The sequence below is a fragment of the Numida meleagris genome, chromosome 26, assembly GCF_002078875.1.
Source record: "Numida meleagris isolate 19003 breed g44 Domestic line chromosome 26, NumMel1.0, whole genome shotgun sequence".
In the NCBI taxonomy this organism is placed as follows: domain Eukaryota; kingdom Metazoa; phylum Chordata; class Aves; order Galliformes; family Numididae; genus Numida; species Numida meleagris.
Genome location: NC_034434.1, coordinates 2,345,628 through 2,365,376, shown reverse-complemented (window position 1 = coordinate 2,365,376; position 19,749 = coordinate 2,345,628). Strand labels below are relative to the sequence as shown.

Here is a 19,749-nt window from a genome sequence, read left to right as displayed (position 1 = left end):
TAGAGCATTTTCATGCTCACAGCGGGCTTGGTTTTGTGGGTTTTTTTTTTTTTTAATTTTTTTTTTCTTTTCCAGTCTTTGGCACTCACGTTCCTGACAATTCCGCTTGACGTGCAGCTGCTCAGGTTTTGCAGGAGCAGCACTGTGGCCCCCCAGGCCCCCCCCAGCTCTGCTGCCTGCATGCATGGGTGCTTGCAAACCCCTTCCTACCTGCTGCCAACTGCGATGCACCAGCAGCAGCTTCTCCCCCTTCCCATCCTGTATCTGTGCTTCAGGTCACCACACCCTTTCTGCTTAAAAATATCTTCTGCCCTTTATGGCCTTTTTTTTTTTTTTTTTTTCCCTGCGTCTTTCCAATCTATCCTTAGTTCTGCTGAGGCTGGTAATGCCTGCCTCAAAACGCTTCCAAAAATAAGCTGCATCAATAGAAAGCCGCCGTAGGAAGAACAGAAAGCAGCCGGAGGGAGCAGGGATGCTACAGGAACCTCTGCCCGCTCCTTTTTGCTCCCTGCCCGTGCCGGGCAGAGCTGAGCCCCCAGCCCTGCTGAGCACAACCCCCCCCCCACCCACCTTCAGCTCGGAACCCGCTAGAGGGCAACAGAATCCCAGGAAAGGGAGCGCGGAGCCGGGCCGAGCAGCGCGGGGAGGGCCCTGCAGTCCGAGCTCGGCCCCATCGCATCCGAAAATCGCGGCCGCAGCCCCAGAGCTTTCCCCGGGCGGGATGTGCGGTGGCACGGCGGGGCAGCCCCTTCTCCAGATGCTTCTCGAAGGCCGGCAAGCTCAGCGCCGTGCCCACTTTCAGAGGGAGAAACCGAACTGGAGGAGCAATTCTGGTCACCGGAGCTTCTTTTAATGGCAAAAGCTGCTCCAGGAGCTGCAGCTTTGGAGCTCCCAAGCTGAGCCAAGCCACACCAAACCCCAGCACCAAAGCACACAAACGTCGGGTCATTACGGCTGGAAAAGACCGCTCAGATCCCCCCACCCCAACCCATCGCACCGTGCCCCCTGACCGCGTCCCTCAGTGCCACATCCCCACGTTCCCTGGACACCTCTGGGGACGGTGACTCCCCCAGCCCCACGGGCGCCCTGTGCCGACGCATCGCCACTCCTTCTGAGCACAATTACTTCTTAGATCCAACCCGAACCCCCCCCCCCCTCCCCACAGCTCAACTTAAGGGGCCGAGGTGCCCCTTCCAACCCTGTGTCGTCCATCCTGGGATCCCCTTTGGGGGAAAAGGAGCAGGAAAGGAGTTTTCTTGGCAAGCGCTGAATCTGGCACCCAGCCCTTCCATGACCCCCTCCCATCTTAAGCCCCTCCAGCTGTCCAGTGCTATGAATCCGTTTGCTGGCGCTTAGAAGGACGCCTGTCCCTAAATGCTGGCCCAGGGCTCGCTCTGGTTTGAGTTCTGCTTACAGTGCCCTATTTCTGCTTGGGGGGGAGTGCAGGAACCCCTTCAGTCGTCCACATCTCTGAGCTGTGCTGGGGGCAGCGCCCACCCCGTGCCCACACCACGCATAGGGTGATCAGAGCAGCCCCGCTGGGAACCACTGCAGCACCAGCCGAGCAGAGCAGCTCCTAAATCAGCCCTGCTTTATGCCACGCCAGTCTCCGGCTCCCTCCGAAGAGCAGAAAATCCAGCAAGTCGCTTTAAATCACTTTTATCCCCTGTTCTTCCTCCGTGCCGACCTCAGCTCCCAAGCGGAGCACCTTCCCAAAAACCTTCCCCACCCCCCAAAGCAGAGCGGCCAACAGGTGGGAAGCACCCAGCACCACGAGGCGGGGGGGTGGGGGGTGGGGGGGGACACCCCACGGTGCCAACAGCTCCGGGGAGACCGTGCCGGAGCCGTGCAGTGATCAAAGTGATTTAGAGGCAGGTGGTGGCACAGGCATTTGGAAGCTTTATGAAGATCTTTTATCGAAATCACGGTAGTTAGAGACGTGCGGCCCATTAAATGCAGCCAGCACAGAGCTGGGGCCGGGACGACGTTATGCCGCCGTATATCCTCCACCGCTCTGTTCCTTCTGCTTTTAGGAGGCCCTGGGGTCCTTCCAGCACCGCTCCTGGATGGATGGATATTCGGAGCTCCATAGCCAGGAGGGATTCATCACTTGTTGGCTCCTCTCGGTGCAGGTCGGCCGGGAATGGGGCTCCTGTCCCTCTCTTAGCACTAAGGATGTGTCCAGTCTTCCTGTGCCCCCAAATGCCACCGCTCCATGGGGGCAGGAGGGGGAAGAGAGGGGGTTGTGTTCAGCAGCAGGGAGAAGTGATTCAGCCCCCGTGGAACTCGGCAGCATCCATCTGAGGTGTAATCCCATCCCGCTTCCAGGAGGTCGGGGGGGGGTGACAGGCAGCGATGCAGGCGGGCACCTTCAGAGCAGGGAGAGGGCAGCGGGCGCTGTGCAATTTGTCACCCACCTTCCTTCCTCCTGCCTGCCCCAAAACCACGAGAGAAGCCTTCCTGTCCAGATCCCAGCGCCGCGACGGCAGCCAGAAGCTGGAGCGCGTCCTCGTGCAGATGGGAGCACACACGCAGGGCACTTGGTGACAGCATCCTCCCATCCAAACACGCCCCTGTCCCCACAGTTTGCTCCTCTTTAGCAGAACTGCAAGATCTGCCTTTCCAAAGCGGCTCAAGAAGAGCGGGGTGGTGGGAATACGGGAAGGATACAGGAGATAATGTGATGGGAAAGGGTGGAATCGTTGCCTGGGGTTTGAGAAATCCTGGGTTTCATTCAAGTCCTGTCCCTGGCAAGTGACTTCTCCGTACCGCAACTTCTGCTGAGAGATGGGAGAGGGACAACTGTTCCCTTCAGTGAAACGAACCCAAACGAGCAGGTCCCCGTCGTTGTGTAGCACCAAAGCCAACCAATGAGTTCTGTTTCCTTTTTAAGCACAACGCAGCCTGCCATCCCTTACTTCTGGGTTAGCACAAAAACCCGACCGCCTGGCTTGGGGAACAGAATCTACATTTTCTTGTTCCTTTTTTTAATTTCCGAAGCCTGAGGAGCGGCGCTCGGCAGAGCCATGGAGGAGGAAGGGGAGAGCAGCCCTGCTCAGATTTAATGCATGCGGATGCAGAAACAAAATCACAACTCCACTGAGAATGAAATTCCTGCCCAACCCGCACCTCCCGTGCAGGTAGAAGGGGCCACGCACAGACTCACCTCCAACCCCCCTACCCCCCAAGACCCCTGGAAATCTATGATTCTCTCTCTCTGATTTCTTTGTTTCCCCTCTCTTTTATCCAGGTCCTGCTTTGGGTGACTGTTGGGAAAAGAAGGTTTTTTTGCTTTTTCCTGATGGAGGGAATGGGGTGGGGGCGAGCTGAGCCCCAAGGCAGAGGGGAACACCACAATACTGCCTGTTCTCCTGGTGCAAGATAAAGAAGTTTCTAAGGCAGCCCTGGCCATTTTGCACATTGCTTCACTCCCTTCATGCCTGGGATGCTCCTCTCCATGGAGACCTCTTTGCATGACAGTGTCCAACTCAAACCTTGGGGACCCCTCTGTGCCTCATCCATCCCTTTGGGAACACCCTCATGCCTCAGCCCCACACTTTGTGGACCCCCTCCTGTGCTCCATTTGGCCTTTTGGGGACCACCCAGTGCCCCATCTCCATGCTACCCTTTGAGGACCCCCCCACGTGCCCCATTTGGCCTTCTGGAGACCTCCCAGCACCCCATCCAGATGCTGCCCTTTGAGGACCCCCCTCTGTCCTATCCATCTTTTTTGAGGACACCCCAGCACCCCATGCCCCTGCTGCCCTTCGGGGACACCCTTGAGCTCCATTTGGCCTTTTGATGACTCCTTAGTGCCCCATCCCCATGCTGCCCTTAGAGGAACCCCCCGGCGCCCCATCCATCCCTCTGGGGACCCTCCTGTGCCCCATCCCCACGCTGCTCTTGGGGACTTCCCCCCCGGGCCTCCTTTAGGGGCGCGGTGCCAGGCAGCAAAGGGTTACGCTCGGAGGTGCCGCTCGGCTCCCGGCACCTGGAGGGGAGGGAGGGGAGGAGGGCACGGAGCGGAGTTTACAGCGGGTCCCCGAGAAGGCGACGAGCGGGCGGCAGCGGTGAAGCCGCGGCGGGAGCCGCCTCCGCCCCCGGTCCGGTACCGCCGCCCGGAGCCCCCCATGGGCGAAGGGGGGGCTCGAGGAAGCGGCTTCTAAAGGGGGACACCCCCTCGCTTTCCCCTGGCTGACGTTCCCCGCTTAAAAAGAAGGGAGGGAAAAAAAAAAACAAAAAACAACAAATAACCACCAGAATACCACCCAAAACCGCTCTAAATTTGAGGGAACAGCGAAGGCAGGCGGCATCGGCTGGAAAATGCATCTCACTCGGAGCTGCATCGGCTTCCTGATCCAGGGGAGCATCTCTCTGCTGGTGAGTGGCAGGGAAGGGGAGAAGGGGGCTGCAGGGGACGGGGGTCGGGCAGCCGAGGGGACGGGGTGTGGGGTTTGCAGCCGGGAGCGTCCCCAGATCGTTTTATCCCCCCCCCACCCCATCCCCTGCCGAAACGAGCATCCCAAAACTTCTGCTATTTTGCAGCAGGGAGCGGGTGGGCAGCAGGAGGGAGGGGGAGGGGGGGGGTCTCACAGGTGAGGGGTGACAGTGGAGATTCCTCCCGATCACCCCCGAAAGCTGCAGCCTCCCCCCCAGCACAGCACCCCCGAGCTGGGGGGGGGGAGGGGGGGCACCTCCTGCCCCCCGCGAGGCCGAGCTCAGCTCCTCAGCGAGCCCTTCGCACCCCGGGGATGGCAGCGAGCAGCTGCTCGGCACCCGGCGCCGGGATCGCTCCCGAACATCGGTGCTTCCCCCCACAACCGCCCCCCCCCCCCATCCCCATCCCCCCGGAGCGATGGGGCTGCAGCATCTGCATCCCACCCGGACGGATGCGCTGCCTCGCACCCACCTGCCTGCTGGGTGCCCACCTACCTGCACCTATGGGGCAGCCCCCAGCCCCCACCTGCACCTGTATGGGCTCTGTGATGCCCTACCAGGTGCTAGGAGGAGGAGGGGAGTTTGCAGAGGAGCTCAGGATCGGGCACTCGCTCACCTCTGCTGCTCCTGGCTCCATCTCTCCACCAGACCATGGCATGGTTTGGAGGTCAAAAGCGGGGTCCGTGGGTGTGCAGTCAGCCTCAAAACTGGTGGAAAAGCCATGGGAGCACTCTGATGGGCACCCTCTTCCAGTGCACCCTCTGCCCATCAGGGATCCTCTGGGTGCGAGGGCTCTGCCCCGAGAAAGGCGTTCCCACTGGGGACAGTGCACCTGTCCCAGCTCCTCTCACCTATCCCCTGAGCATCCAAGAGGAGGAGAAGAGCAGGGAAAAAAAAAAAATTGCTGCTGGAAGGGAAATAGGGGCTATGGAGAGAAGCAGAAAGGGAAGACAAAGGAAAAGGGAAGCAAGGAGAGAAAGGATGGGAAAGAGGATGGCTGGGTGATACCTGGAGATGCGGGGTGACAGGAGAACGAGATAGAGCAAGGGGACAGGTACCCGCCATCGACCCCTCATGCTCCTCCATCACTGTGTTCAGGTGGTCTGCGGCCAAGAAGGGCCAGGGGAAGGTGCTGAGCAGCACGAGCCCAAGAGCCAGGAGGGAGACCAAGCGCAGGAGACCAGAGGGCTGCTCCCCACCAAGCCCCTGCTCACTCCGACCTTGCTGCAGAACGTGACCCTCCTGGAGCTGGTGAGCAGCTCGCGGGAGCTATGGGATATCCTGGACAACCTCTCGGAGCGGGATCACGCTCCTCACCCCCGAGGACAGAGGGATTTGGAGTCGGCCTCGGGCAAACTTAAAAAAATTTTTGGCTGGGGAGATTTCTATTCCAACATCAAGACGGTGAAGTTAAACCTGCTGATCACCGGCAAGGTGGTGGATCACGGCAACGGCACCGTCAACGTCTTCTTCCGTCACAACTCCACCGGGCAGGGGAACATCTCCGTCAGCCTCGTCCCTCCCACCAAGGCCGTCGAGTTCGACCTGGAGCAGCAGATCTTCATCGAGGCCAAAGAATCCAAAATCTTCAACTGCCGCGTGGAGTACGAGAAAGTGGACCGTGCCAAGAAGACCACGCTGTGCACGTACGACCCGTCCAAGACCTGCTACCACGAGCACACCCAGAGCCACGTCTCCTGGGTCTGCTCCAAGCCCTTCAAAGTCATCTGCATCTACATCACCTTCTACAGCATAGACTACCGGCTGGTGCAGAAGGTCTGCCCCGATTACAACTACCACAGCGACGTGCCCTACTTCCCGTCGGGGTGACGCGCGCTCAGGATGTCCCGGTGACGAGCGGGTGCAGGGGGGGGCGGGGGGAGGGATGGGGACGGTTTTTAAGCAGGGTGGGTCCCTGGAAGTGAGGAAGGAAGAGGATCTTCAGTTTTCCCCGAGAGCTCCAGTTGTCGAGAGGAGAGGGAATTTGGGCTATGGGGGTGAAGGCGTTGCTAAACTCGGCCCGGATCCGTGGTCTTTAGAGACCGGTACGGGGTCTGAATGTAGGATAAAGAAAATAGGACATAAAGCCAGAATCAGGACTCGCGTTTCTCAGTGCAATAATGGGTTTTTGCCTGGATCTAGGCCACACGGTCCTAAAAGGTGGTGGACCAGGTGCAGAGGGCTGCAGGAGCAGGTGGGCACGGCCTGGAGAGCGCAGCGGGGACAAGGGCACCTGGTGCACGCCGTGGCTGGGGGACACCCATGCACAGCCACCACATCTCCCCCCAGCCAGGTGCTGGGAGGAACAGGGCTGCGTTTCCCCACGCTTGGGCTGAACGTTGGGGTGGGACAGGGAGGGACGCCCCGGGTGCCACCCCACCGCAGCCCACCGATTTGGGGGGACTGGGAAGGATGGAGCCGCGAAGAGAGGAATCCTGGTCGGATCAGTCGAATCTTGCTGCCACAACGTGTGATTCATGTGTTTCCCCTGACGCCGTGTGTGATTCATGCGTTTCCCCTTCACCTCATCTGTGTTCTGTGGTGCTCCCACCCATGTCCAGGCGCATCGGGCTCGGAGCTGCCGGTTCCTGGGTGCGGAGGTGCGTGGTTGGGTGCCGGAGTCAAGCTCTGACTGTAGCATTTCACTGACTTTGAAGAAGAAAACCTCACCGTGTTGTCCTCGGGAGAGAGAATAAAGTTTTTACGGTGGCAACGAGGCAGGTCAAGTGTTGTTACTGAGAGCAAGTTCATTCTGTGCCCGAGGTAGGAGGGTGCTCAGGGCATCGCTGTGTCCCCACTGGGCTGAGCCTGCCCAAATTCAGCTCTGCTCCATCACTCGGACCCATCCCCTCTTGTAAAGGGACATTGGGCCCTGTTTTGGGACTCAGACCCCCCACCTTTCCCACTGCCACCCATGGCCCATGGCCATCGTTTGCACATGGGGCTGTTCTGCATCACCCGTGGCTATTCCCAGCATCCCCAGTGAGCACCCATGCTCCAGGTTCACGCTTTGCTCCTAAAGAGAAGACCAAACAAAAGCAGCTTCCTCCCTCCCAGCCCCCCCCGTGCCCCCAGATTCTCTATCCACAGCACCAGGCCCCCTTAAGCCAACAAATCCCATTCAGCCAACAGCACCGTGGCCCATTTATTAGCAAGGTGTTACTTCCAGAGCAGGTTTTATGCTTCAGCTTCGACAAGTCCAATCCCTTCCTTCTCCCCAGACCAGAGCTGGGTTTGCTGGGTGCTGGCACGCATCTGCCAAGTTCCATCGCATGCACTTGTGGCAGGCAGGAGCCAGTTCCAAAATACATCGAGCAAAGAAAGCCTTTTAGTGCAATAATCAATGAGGGGACTTTTACTCGGAGAACAGAAAGTTTCAGATGCTTTGAGAGAGCGGTTTCAGAAAATAACAGGATGAGCATTTGGGGAGGGGGAGAAAAGCCATCTCACCCAAGCGTGCTCCTTATGCTGCAAGGAAGGGCCGCAGAAAGGCACAGACAAAACAAACAAAACCACCACACACAAAAGTTGCCCATTTGGAGAAATTTCAGACAATTGCCATTTGAAGAAACAGAGCAGACAGCAGGAACAGAAAAAACAGGCTACAAAGGATGCACCATTGTCAAAAGTGATGTGGCAGCGCAGTTACTAGGAGACCAGGACGGGCCATTATTCTGGGTTGGGAGAAGAGGATTCCTGCTAGCGGAGTCACAACCCGCTCTCAGAAAAGGATTTTGCTGAGCTTGAGGGCAAACAATGGAAGGGAAAACCACGCACCCCAAACCGGCGCTGTGCACAGAGAGCGCTGCTCCTTGGGAACGTTCCCCTTTGGGAGAGGATGTGCCCAGCTCTGCTCAGGGACAGCTCGTGGCTGCTGCTCATGGGCATGGCTCACGCTGTGAGGGTACAATCAATAAGGAAAAGAGCTCTGAGATCCCCAAGGCCAACCCCAACCCATCCCCACCGTGCCTGCTGACGGCGTTCCCAAGTGCCACATCTACCCTTGGCCATGAGCTGTGCCTGCTCCTTGAGCAGAGTCACCCTCTGACTGCAGAAGCACCATGTTTTAATTTCTTTCCCTGTTAACAGATGAACATAAAATGGATTTTGGGGGGAGGGGGAGAGCTAAAATTCGTCCAAATGAAGTTCCTTGAGTTGCAAACTTCATTACAAACGGAGCCGCGTGTAATGACTGTGGAAAGCAGACTTCAAAAACCCTCCGTGACACCAGAGTTCAGCCAAGTGCCACAGAAGCGTTCGCAGCAGTTTTGCAATTAGAGCCCATCTCCGTGTACGAAACTGGCTTCTTATCATCTCTGATAAGCCAGCGGATGGGCAATGTCTTTGTCTCCAAAGCAGGAAGGGCCCCGATGGGAACGACTTACATTGCCATCTACAACTACACAGTGAACGTTCTCCATCTCCAGTAATTAGCTCTCTTTAGTTGGTTAATACTTCTTCCTCTTCCTTATAAAGTCCTCCTAATTTAAATGTCACGACTCTCCCGGCCAAGTTAACTTGTGCTTCGGCACATTTCAAAACCATCTTCCCGAAACGCACCACCCTAACACCAAAGTCCATCAGCAGCCGTTAATTGCACTCATTAGGGCTGCCTGTGCTGGAGAACGCCCACCCAGACTGCCCAGCACTTGGATGGGATGAGGCAAGAGAGCATCAGGATGTGATGATGAGGCACCCGAGCACCCAGTGCCCACCCCCAGGGGCTCCCATCTCCTCCAGCTTTCAGGACTGAAGTGATGACTCTTCCACCACCTTCCTTAAAGCATCGGTTCATCTTTGAGTGACCTCTTATGAGGTTCATTCTCCCCAATTCTGCCCACAGTCCAAGCGCTCCTCTGTTAATTTTACCCTGTATCTTGAAAAATAATCAGGAGCAATCAGCTTCAAACCCTTCTCTTTGCGGGTGGAGCTCTCTTTGCCTTTTGCCGTCTCCCAGTCCATTCCCCATGGACCATATCAAAAAACCAGGGGCAGCCCATGGCTCCCGTTGCCAGCGATCACCTTCAAAATGTGCTGACACGCGACTGGGATTTCAGAAAGGACAAAGCTCACAGGACAGCACCATTCGTTGCAAGGATGGCACCACTGGATCCTTCTCGCTGCTGTGACAGCTTCAAGGCATCAGTTTTCTCAGCTCAAGGTTCTCCAGTCACCAACGCTTCTCACACAGAGGTTCATATGAACTTCTGTGCTAATTAACGAGCCACCAAGGGTTATGGTCGCAGGGTCCTGCTTAATGGGAGAACTTCCTTAAAGACGTGAAGGTGATGGAGGACCAAACTGTCAGAACGTCACCAGAATCTGGTGATATTTGGAGGAGTTCCCACCGCAGCTGGCGTAACCAAGGGGCTCTGCTACCGTTTCCAGTTGACACTTGTGTTATGGTCTGGCTCAGGTTTTCTTTTAGGAAGTTCTTAGGGTGCTGATCCCGAATCTAGGTGAACACGTAATGGGGCGACTGCTGGAAAACACACCCCGCTATTCCCAGACTTCCCGAGCAAGCACATAGAAAAGTATTTCCAAAAAGGATTTAAATGCAATCAGAGAATTACTGCTGAGCCACAGGTGCGATGGGACAAACCCGGCCCTTCTGTTCCTGAACACAACCACTGAGGCTCTGCCTGGCGGAGGGAATCCTAAGTGCTTTCTCTATGCAAATAAATACATTTTACAGTTCCATGCCCAAACTATCAAGCGGCTATTAGCATCCTCGCCGAGCTTCAGCTCCTCGGAGCTAGGGCTGCGGATGCCCAACACTGCATCTTTATAGTGATTATTAGACTTTAATGAGGTCTAGTGAGTCAGCCAAGCCTTTATGCTCATAATCCCCCATTTCAATAGCCACAGCAGCTCCTGGACGCATTACCACCGCCGCTCCTTCTGCCATACTCCTCTGTGCATCAAAGCGAGGGATCTGCTGCTGCCGTCACCATCGGCACCCGATGACTGCAGGGGAAGAGCCACCGGTGCAGGGACATCACTGTGCGGGGTTGGACGTGGGGCAGCATGGGGGTCCTGGCCGCTGAGCCCCCTCCATGTCTCTTTGTCACCGTGCACTGTGTGATAGGTACACACACCGCCCTCTCTGCAGCCGAAGGGTTTGACGATCCTAATTCCTGGGCATGCATCTTACTGGCTCTTCCCATAACCCGAACTGAGTTGTTGCAGGCCTTTGTCTCGTCTGCCCTATCGCGCTCTGCGAAGATAATATTCGTTTGCCTTCTGGGGAAGCGCGATCGCCGAGCGCGTTGGAAATCCTCCCCTGGAGGGGGAGGCGAGCAGGAATGATTATTCACGAAATCCCCAGTGTTATGACTTGTTATTACACGCAGAAGCCTAAAAATGCAAGTGGGCTGAGCGCGTCGTCTATTTGATCTAAGAATTATTACAGTTTTGCCAATTAGGCTCCGAACCCAAATAGAGCCGCTTCCCCCCTCCTCCTCCTCGCGCTCCCCTGCCAGAGCTGAGCACCAGCTGCCGCCTCATAAACACCAACATTTCCCCGTCTTCCTGCGCTTTCAACAAACTCCAGAAGCAGCAGGTCTCTGATTGTTTTCCCTCCAATTAATGGCAGAGTGCGCTGCTCTCCGAGCAGGATGCTGCGCCGCGCAATAATGTCACATTGCACGACCAATGGCTCTCGCATCCGCGGCGTTCTCCTGCCCAAAGGGAGCTGTGCCAAGCTGGTGGGGGAGGGGGGGGGGAGGAGGGGGGTGAGAAAAGCACTCCGAAATGCAGCTCTTCCTACCTGAGAGCATCAACGGAGGCACCCGGCCAAGTGCCGGAGGAGCATGGCACCGCGCTCCCCTGGGACGCGCTGTTCTGCAGCACCAGGGCTGAGGCTCCGGGTGGGGAGGAAGGATTTCCTTTTGCCTGAGAGGTTTCCAAGCCCTGTCAGCGCACCCATCTGCTGCCCAAATGGTTTCCTCCCCAAAGGTTTGTGCCCAGAAAGGAGGGAGATGCGGTAACCCCTTCCCCTCCGCTCCCCCCTCTGCACAGCAAACCTGCTGCCAGCAGGGCCAGGCGTTCCCCTCGTGTCCTGTTACATCACAAACTGGTCTGAGCAGAAGCAGTGATTTTTGCTAAAAATATAAATACCTCCATTTAAGTGCCGTATGGATCATTCAAGTTTGCTCGGCTTGTACAGATCCCAGTGCAAGGGATGCTGCCATCCTCTCAGCTTCTGTATGCAGGGAACTGGCAGGTGCTGCCTCAACAGCAGAGCAGGGTCACCCGGGGGCGGCTCAGCCCCAAGACCCCCCCCAGAATCCCACCACAACGGTCTGACCCTGCACCAGGTCTGTAGGAAAACATGGGTGAGAGGGAGCCGAGCGGACCGTGGTCCTGAATGGGTGAACCAGACAGCGTGGAGATGGGATTTTCAGGGAATATTAAACCTGAGACCACCCTGAGCCACCTCCACGCTGCGTGATTTTGCATCGCAAGATGCAAAAACCACCCCCCCAGCCCTAAGCACAACTCCCCCCCCCCCACCTCCTTGCAGCCTTTCAGGTGGCTGCATTTCCAGCTGAACTGGCACCCGGCTCTGAGCTGCCAGTCCCATGGGAGCGGGCACGGAGCGTCACCGCGTTGTCACCGCGCTGGGTCGGTGCTGCGCCAGGTGAAGCGTCCAAATGCAGCGGGAGGAGGGGGGAATAAAACACGAGCGAGGGAAGGAGAATTCAGACAGAAAGGAGAGGGGGAAGAAAAAAAAAAAAAAAAAAGGCTGTCAAGAGGCAGAGAAAAGATAGGAATGGAAAAAACTTGTCCGGCTCTCTCAAATCCCACCAGAACCCAACTCCTCTGCAGAGAATTCCCAACTCAGCCAGCTTCAAACCCCACACCTGCTTGCACTAAAAATATGCTAAATAATTCAGTTTTCACTCGTGTGCTCTCGAGCTGCAGAATCCTCCCGGCTCTCCGAGATCGGGGCGGTCTTTTAGGGGGAAATACCACCACGGAGTAGGGCAGGGGACACTGCCACGTCCCCGCACACTGGGACAGCAGCGAGGAGCCCGTGGCCGTGACACACGGGGAGATGGGCAGGAGGAGGGGGCTGGCACGTTTTCCACCTGCCAGGCTTTGCTGAGCTGTGGCAGATGTCTCTTTGCTTTCAAACCGCACCGAGGAGCGCCCGCTTTCATCCAGCCTCCTCGTTGGGAAGTTTTCCCATCAGGGATAAAAATTACCTTCTGCCGCTGCCTCAAAGCATCGCACCAGCAAGGACACGTGCCTGGAGCTTCGGTGCAGCCGCTGCTGGCTTCATCCTGGGCCGCCAGCTGTCCTGCCCGTGTCTGCAAAACCAAATGCATCCTGTCTCCCTCAATGCACAGAGGCCCCACGGGTGCATGCTCCTCCTGGAAGCGCAGCAGGGACGTGTCCTCCCTCCGGAGCTATCGCCCAATCCATCCATCACGGTAAATGCCTTCACGAGCAGCCAAGAAAACAGATTGCTCTAAAACCCACGGGTGGAAGGCAGCAGTGCTGACATAGGTGGGATGCAACGGGCTTGGGCACCCCGGTTCCCATAGGTGTCATGCTGCAGAGGTGCCCACCTCCTCCTGCCCCTCTAACGCTCCCCATCCAAACCACCCCCATGGGCACCTGTGCACCACCAGCACAGCCCCATCCCCAGCTGCACACACATGCATCATTTTCCTCCCCCGTTTTCTCCTAGCACAGGGTGTTTCATTAGATTGAGGCCATCGGAAGAAATTGGGAAAGACAATTATCAACAAATTCAGGATTTCGGCGGGCGCCTCGGCTGGAGCTATCTCCTGAGAAAGGTTCTGCTCAGAGACGGGCACAGCCTCTCCTAACGAGAAGGAATTCCTCAGTTCCAGGCATGGAGGCTCTTAAATTTTATGTCTTGTTCAGAAAACTGCAATCCCACAACGAAAGCAGCGAACACACGGCATCAGAAAGGAGCTCCTCAGCGGGATCCAGCACGCGGGGCTGGCGGCTAATAACAGCACGGAGACGGCTCACGGCAGAGCAGCCCGGAGCCTACACGGCTGCACATCAGCTGGAGGATACACTGGTGGTTGATCAACTTCTTGAAATTGCAGCCTTAAGACACTCATTGGAACCGCTGTGTTCTCTCTTTTTGTCTCTGATATTAGGCACCGTCCCACCGAGACGGCAGCCAGCTGCTGAGCTACCCGGCGTTCAGGCTCTTTCAGTTACTATTGCTGCTGGCTGCCTTCAAGCACTCAAAGATTTCTGCATCCAACCCGTGCTGGCTCTTTTTTCCCAGCTCTGTTCTTGCATTTATTGTTGCTTACCTTGCAGATTTTACCCTGACCCCCTTAGCCCACTGGATGCTCCGCACTTGGGCATGAAGTCAGATGTTTGCTTACCCCATTGGTGGCCGGCTCTGTGTTTGCAGCCTCTGTTAGAGCAAACATGGTATCTTAATTAACGGACTTGCTGGCTTGCTGAACTCAGACAGATGGGAACTTAATTCAATTAGTACACTTTAATTACCTATTATAATAGGACCTTAAAAAAAAGAATGTACACAAGTGAAAGCAGCTATCCCATGTCCCCAGTTGTACCCCGTGTTTATAAAGCAGCAGTAAATACTAAAGATCCCATCTACCACTCCTCTCCTTACCCCGAAACAAGGGTGAATTTTATCAACAGTTTTGGAAGTGCTGCCTGATGGATCCTTACAAATTGGAAATAAACAGAAGCAAGCTCTCAAGTGGCAACAGACCCAAGTAAATGGCCTGGAAACAGGACACCTGCACCATAACCCGTGTTCTCTACCTCAAGCTATAGCAAGTCACCTAAAAAGCTGCAGATTTTTTTTTTTGCTTTACAGATTGTAACCCACTTCTCTGAAGCAAAGCCAGCAAAGAACTCGATTGAAAGATAATTCATCTTGTCTTGGGACACAAGGACGTGCCAGATTTTTTTCTTCTGGACCCATTCAAAATGATTGGGTGAGAAAAGCCCCGTGTAGATCATCCAGGGTTGGAACGAGATGATCTTTGAGGTCCCTTCCACCCCAAGCTGTTCTGTGATTCTGTGATACATAAACCACTGAAGGCTAGAACAACACCTGGGGTCAATTAGGGGTCTGCCTTTACAGCTGGTCTGAGACAACACTGATAAACTCCCAGTGAACAGGTGCTGATAGAAGGAATCCCCCCCAAATGCTCTTCTGTGACTGCTCCTTTTGAGGCCTGGGGTTGTTTGTGGCCAGGGCTGGAACTGAATTTTGGAAAAACATCCCTGTTCACCTGGTTGGAAGAGGGCCGCTCCATCCCCAGAGCGTCAGTGGGTCTCTGGAGGCAATTCCCCCTTTGCATCTGTATGAGCCAAAGGCTGGGCTTGGCTTCCTTGCGATCTTCTCTTTCTATTTCAGGACTGAAACGTGGAAAACAGGTGGAAGGCGAGCTTCAAATTGCTTAAAATTCTCTGACCACAAGATGTGACATTACAGCACGCTTGCAACATCCAATAAACCTTTGAAAACAAGGTGCTGGCCCCATTTTCTCTTGGCAGCTCCCTAGCCACGCGCCCATTGCCAAGAACAGAATGAGCAGAGGGAGTGGCACTGCAAGTGTCCCCAAGTGTCCCCTGCTGACAAATGGGGAATAAACACCAAGAGCCACTCCAGGCACAGTCCTCCACAGCTCGGATTGCCAACCATGGGACCTGTGAGCGGCAACGCTGCGCTCTGAGACTTGGCTACTGAAAAAAGAAACCAAAACATTTCTGGTAAGATACCGAGAGCCAAAAAAATAGCAAAGGTCTGAGGTTTTGGGCTGGTTTGTTGTTGTGTATCGAAAGTAACTCCAGAGCTGAGAAAATATTTGTGCAGGTTATTGATGCTTCAAAATGCAGCTCACCTATTTTTTACCAAGGTACCGAGCTCCACTCCCACTATTGCTAAAGCTGCTCCACGTCTTTCTTTCAGGGAATGCACAGACAAGACTTAAAGAGCAAACTGCTCATCAACATAAACCCACCACCCCTGTGCCCATGGCCCAGCCAGCCACGCTGCAGCACCCACCGTAATTATAAGCTGGCAGAAATTTGGCATTTTAGAAGCCTCAGCAGCCCCTCAATGGGATGGAACCGTTGCTGCGGTGCTGACATTACAGAAAAGGCTTCTTTAAAAGTTTGCTGTATGCAAAATGCCTCTCTTTCTCCCTTGGCTTTTGAGGTTTCCCTTTGCTAATAGGGGTGCTGGGATGTCGGAAGTGAAGAGGACGTTCCTTATGCAGAGGGCAGCGAGGTGCTGGCACTGCTGCCCAGACCTGGGGGTGCTCATCTCTGGAGGTGCCCCCGGCTGCCCAGACCTGGGGGGGGGAGAGAAACGGGGTGGGGGGCAGCCAGCCCATGGCAGGGGAGTGGAACCAGACAACCTTTAGGCTCCCTGCAAACCCAACCGTTCTACAATTCCACGGATATCATGCCCAAGTTCGCTGTCTCCGTGCTGTAGGGCGTGCAGGACAGAAGCCAGATCCCCACGTCCACACAGACTGCAGGAAAGAGAGAAGCCGTGCATTTGCTCGCCCCATTGTCCTTGCAGAGGGGTGAGACCCAGCGGGCACCGGAGCTGCCCGAGAGCCGCAGCCACAGCGCTCCCACCGCCCACAAACCCAAGCTCCCGTCCTGCTATTTCTGCCCAGCGTTTTTGTTGGTTGGCAAAAATTCAGCCATCAGCAATCGTTTTGCCAGCACCACCTGCCTCGAGGAGAGAGAAAAGTTAGCGGGTAAGAAAAGCAGCGAGGGAACAAACTGCAATGCAGCAACAACCAGAACCAGCAGCAGGGAACTCTCGGCGCAACAAGGAACAAGCACAACCTCGCTGTCCCACTCCAAGTCCAAAATACGTAGGTGCCAACAAGAGGACAAAACCCAAACACCCCAGCTGTGAGATGCTACAATCTTAAGGTCAGTGCTGCTTTGTACTGTGCAGAGTGCTGAAGAGAAAAGCAGTGCAAGGAGCAGCTTTGCAGCCCTCCATGCACAGTACGCTGCTCTGCAGCACACCAGGTTCCTCAGCCCGGCCAAGCACCGTGCTCAGTTTCACACGGCTCCAAATGCTCAGGGATAGTGCCCACATTCACCACGAGCCTTCCCCAAACGACAGCTACAGTTTGGAACGGGTTTCATCTCCTCACTTTCGTTTTGTTACCCCTCGCTGCACAACTTCTGGCTCAGGAAGCATCCCCAGCAACGTGCTCCAAGGGCTCCCGGCCCCAGCACTGCTCCCCAGTGGCCAACTTCCCACCCTGGCTCTGTTTCCTGCTGGCAAATCTCAAAACTAACACTCCTGCCTTCTCAGATTAAATCCTCCCTCGGAACACGGGATGCCACTTCTCTCCTGAAGGGCTGCTCCCACCCAGTTCATCGTCCTCCATCTCTATTTTTTTTTGGCCATTGATGCTTTTAAATTATTCAGCGAGGAGGCCTACATTTCATACCGCTCCCGTCTTGTGATTTTTCACAACCTGATGGAATAATTGCAACCCTCTCTCCATCCCTTCCCAACTTACCCCATCAATTAACGTGGCTCCTCAAGCGACTTTAATAATTCAGCCTCAGTGACAGCGTCTAATGCATCAAGTAGGAACAAGACACAAAACCCAAACCTAAACCTAAGGAAAACGAGCTGAGTTTCGGGCTGACTGCATCCTGCCCAATCAACCCCCCACCAGGTTCAAAGGCCAGCGCCTGCGCTGGCCCTGCTTTATTATATACATTTTCCAAAGACCTTGCAGGTCACTGTTACCATGCCTCAATTCATACCTCCCCAAATCCCATGGGTTGCCATTTTTCTCCTGTTGTCTCCCTGGTTTTTTTTTTACCTGTTGCCTGTGCAATTCAAGCTGGCCCCTGCCTGCTCCAATGCACAAGCAGACGCGAGGTGCTGGGATTGCCAAGGCGCTGCTTGCTGCAGCATGTGGCCGAAATTGCAGCCAAGTACCCGAATGAGCAGGTCAGGAAAAAAAAAAAAAAAAAAAGACCCCTTGTATAATTAAATGTCTTCCTATTAGAAAAACAAACAAGCAAGTCGTTAAAAATAAGTGAATTAAGTAATTTCACGAGTTAGACGGCAGTCGTGAGGGGAAGGCAAACTCTGACTGGAGAGAATTATTTCAGCAAAACCTTTGGCAAAATAAATTGGACGGAAGTTGGGAAACATTCAGAAATGAAGTTTAAAAAAAAAAACACCTCCTTGGCTCCTTCAAGGAAGTGCAAAATAAAAAAAAATAAAAATAAAAAAGGAGAGAGATGGCATTGTGTCCTTAACAGCAGTTTGAGAACCAGAACAAAGCCAGAGAGAGTTTCAAAGCACAGCAGCTCTCCCCACTCTGCTGTTTGTTCTGCTCATAAGCAGACAAGCTGTTTCCTTTCATCTGGAAAAACTCACACAATAAGAAAAAATACCTCAATAGAATCTGACTCTGTAATAACAAAGCCCAAGGGGCAGCCAGGAAGAAATCTTTTGGTAAGTGAAAAATATTTGGTGTTCGGATCCTCAGAGAAAGCTGACTGCTGCTGGGTGTAGGGCGGCCGTACATCCCACTGCTGCTGGAACAGGTCAAGGGATTCATTGAGGCATTCCTCCTCCTTGTCTCTCTTCCCCAGTCCCAGCTGAAGGCTGCAGCCCTTGTAGGTCAGCACAAAAGCAAGCGGAGGAAGCAGGAGCAAGGAGATAATAGGGAGAAGGAAGCACATGAAAGGCGGCACCTAGGGATGAAACGGCCCCGTGTAACACCCTCGAGAAGGGGGAAGAATTACAAGCACAGACAGAGGGCTCAGCCTGAATTCTGAATCTGGACCCATTGTAGCGGTGCTGCAGTTCAGAAGATCCGGCAAAAACCTCTCCCCGAAACATTGTTTTGATAAATATGCCATCCCCTTGTGGAATTCAAATCTCCAACTGTTCAACTGGCATGGACATCTCTGCAGTAACAACACATTGCCACAGACTGTGAGTTCACTTGAATTACATTTCAGATCTGGGGAGGGGAGGATGTCAGTGGGAGGTTTATGAACAGTATGCTCTAGCTCTGATGTTGTTATAACCAGATGGCTTCAGCTGTATCATTTACAATTAAAAAAAACAACAAAAAAACAAACAAAAAAAGCAAAGTTGACAAATAAATCATTAATTCACCTGCAACTGGAGGTAAGTTGCCTCCTCCATGTCTTATTTCAGACCTTCCATGGCGCTGTATTCTGGAAACGCACCTGGCTCTGCAGGAAGGACTGGGACGGACGAGCCCCTGAACAGATTATTTTCCTGCAGGTATCTCTCCATCCTCCAGAGGAGGCTGCCAAGTTTGAATCTCCTGCCTGGAAAAACACCTCCCTCAAAAAGGCTGAGGACATGCAATGTCAGCTCCCGTTTGCTTCCTTCCAGGCACGTCTGCTTCTCGGGGAAAGGCTAAGCCAGGGACGCTCCTCAAACAGTTGGTTGCTCTATCACAAGGAGGATGTAAGGTCTCTTCCAGGAGGTTTGAATATTTCAGTAAACAATGCAGTCGCTGCGGTGTAATTAGACATCACTGAACCACACAGATAACTTCTGCAATTACCTGGCAATGAACTTTTCATGCCCGTATGCAATTATAAGCTAGAAACGCCGGTCTAAGTTCTGACAGGGTGGTGGGGAAATATCTCCTAATGACTAAGTGCTTTGCTTACCTAAAAGGAAACGCACGCTGAATTCAATATAAAAGGAATTAGCAGAGTTGAAGGAATAGATGTAATAGGGGAATTTGTGAAGCAAGCAGAAGGAAGGCTTTACTATACAGATGGTTGTGTACGTTCGTGATGAGAGTCTCGGCAGGGGAACTCAGAAAGGGGCAGGGGCCCTCTCATGAGTCACCAGCTGATAAAAATAGATGGCAGTTAGATTAAACACGGGAACGTATGAATGGAGTTCTCCTTCACACGAGGGACAAATGGCTGCAAGAGAAGCGTGACAAGGGAATGAAAAGTCAGAGACAACAGATATCTATTTTCTAGACAAAACAGAATTATTCTCTGTAATCCATGACGTGCCCTACCTGACCATCTTAAGGGCAGATCAATTTGCCACTGCCGTGACACTGCGTATTTCAATCTAACCTCCCTGGATACTTGGGGCTAATGATGACATAAATGGATGGTGTCTTTCCTACCAAGACATCCTGCACTGCTCCCTGATGTTATAAAACAGATGGCTTACCACACTGTTCCCCCTTCCCACGTTTAAGACCAGGTAAAATGTTGGACTACGAGTCAGCTTCACACAGCTACCATTAAAACCAATGTTGTCTA

At 54.2% G+C, this 19,749-nt stretch overlaps 1 protein-coding gene across 1 annotated transcript; it reads left to right on the top strand.

Annotated features, from left to right (window-relative positions):
- Positions 1,882-7,434, top strand: NXPH3 (neurexophilin 3). The gene is made up of 2 exons (XM_021378013.1): positions 1,882-4,380; positions 5,536-7,434. Exons 1-2 carry the CDS (start codon positions 4,324-4,326, stop codon positions 6,265-6,267), a joined length of 789 nt encoding a protein of 262 aa, XP_021233688.1. The 5' UTR covers positions 1,882-4,323; the 3' UTR covers positions 6,268-7,434.

Coding starts and splice junctions, on each gene's coding strand:
- NXPH3 (XM_021378013.1), top strand. CDS start 4,324: ATGCATCTCACTCGGAGCTGCATCGGCTTCCTGATCCAGGGGAGCATC. Junction 4,381..5,535: donor AGGGGAGCATCTCTCTGCTG/GTGAGTGGCAGG, acceptor CACTGTGTTCAG/GTGGTCTGCGGCCAAGAAGG.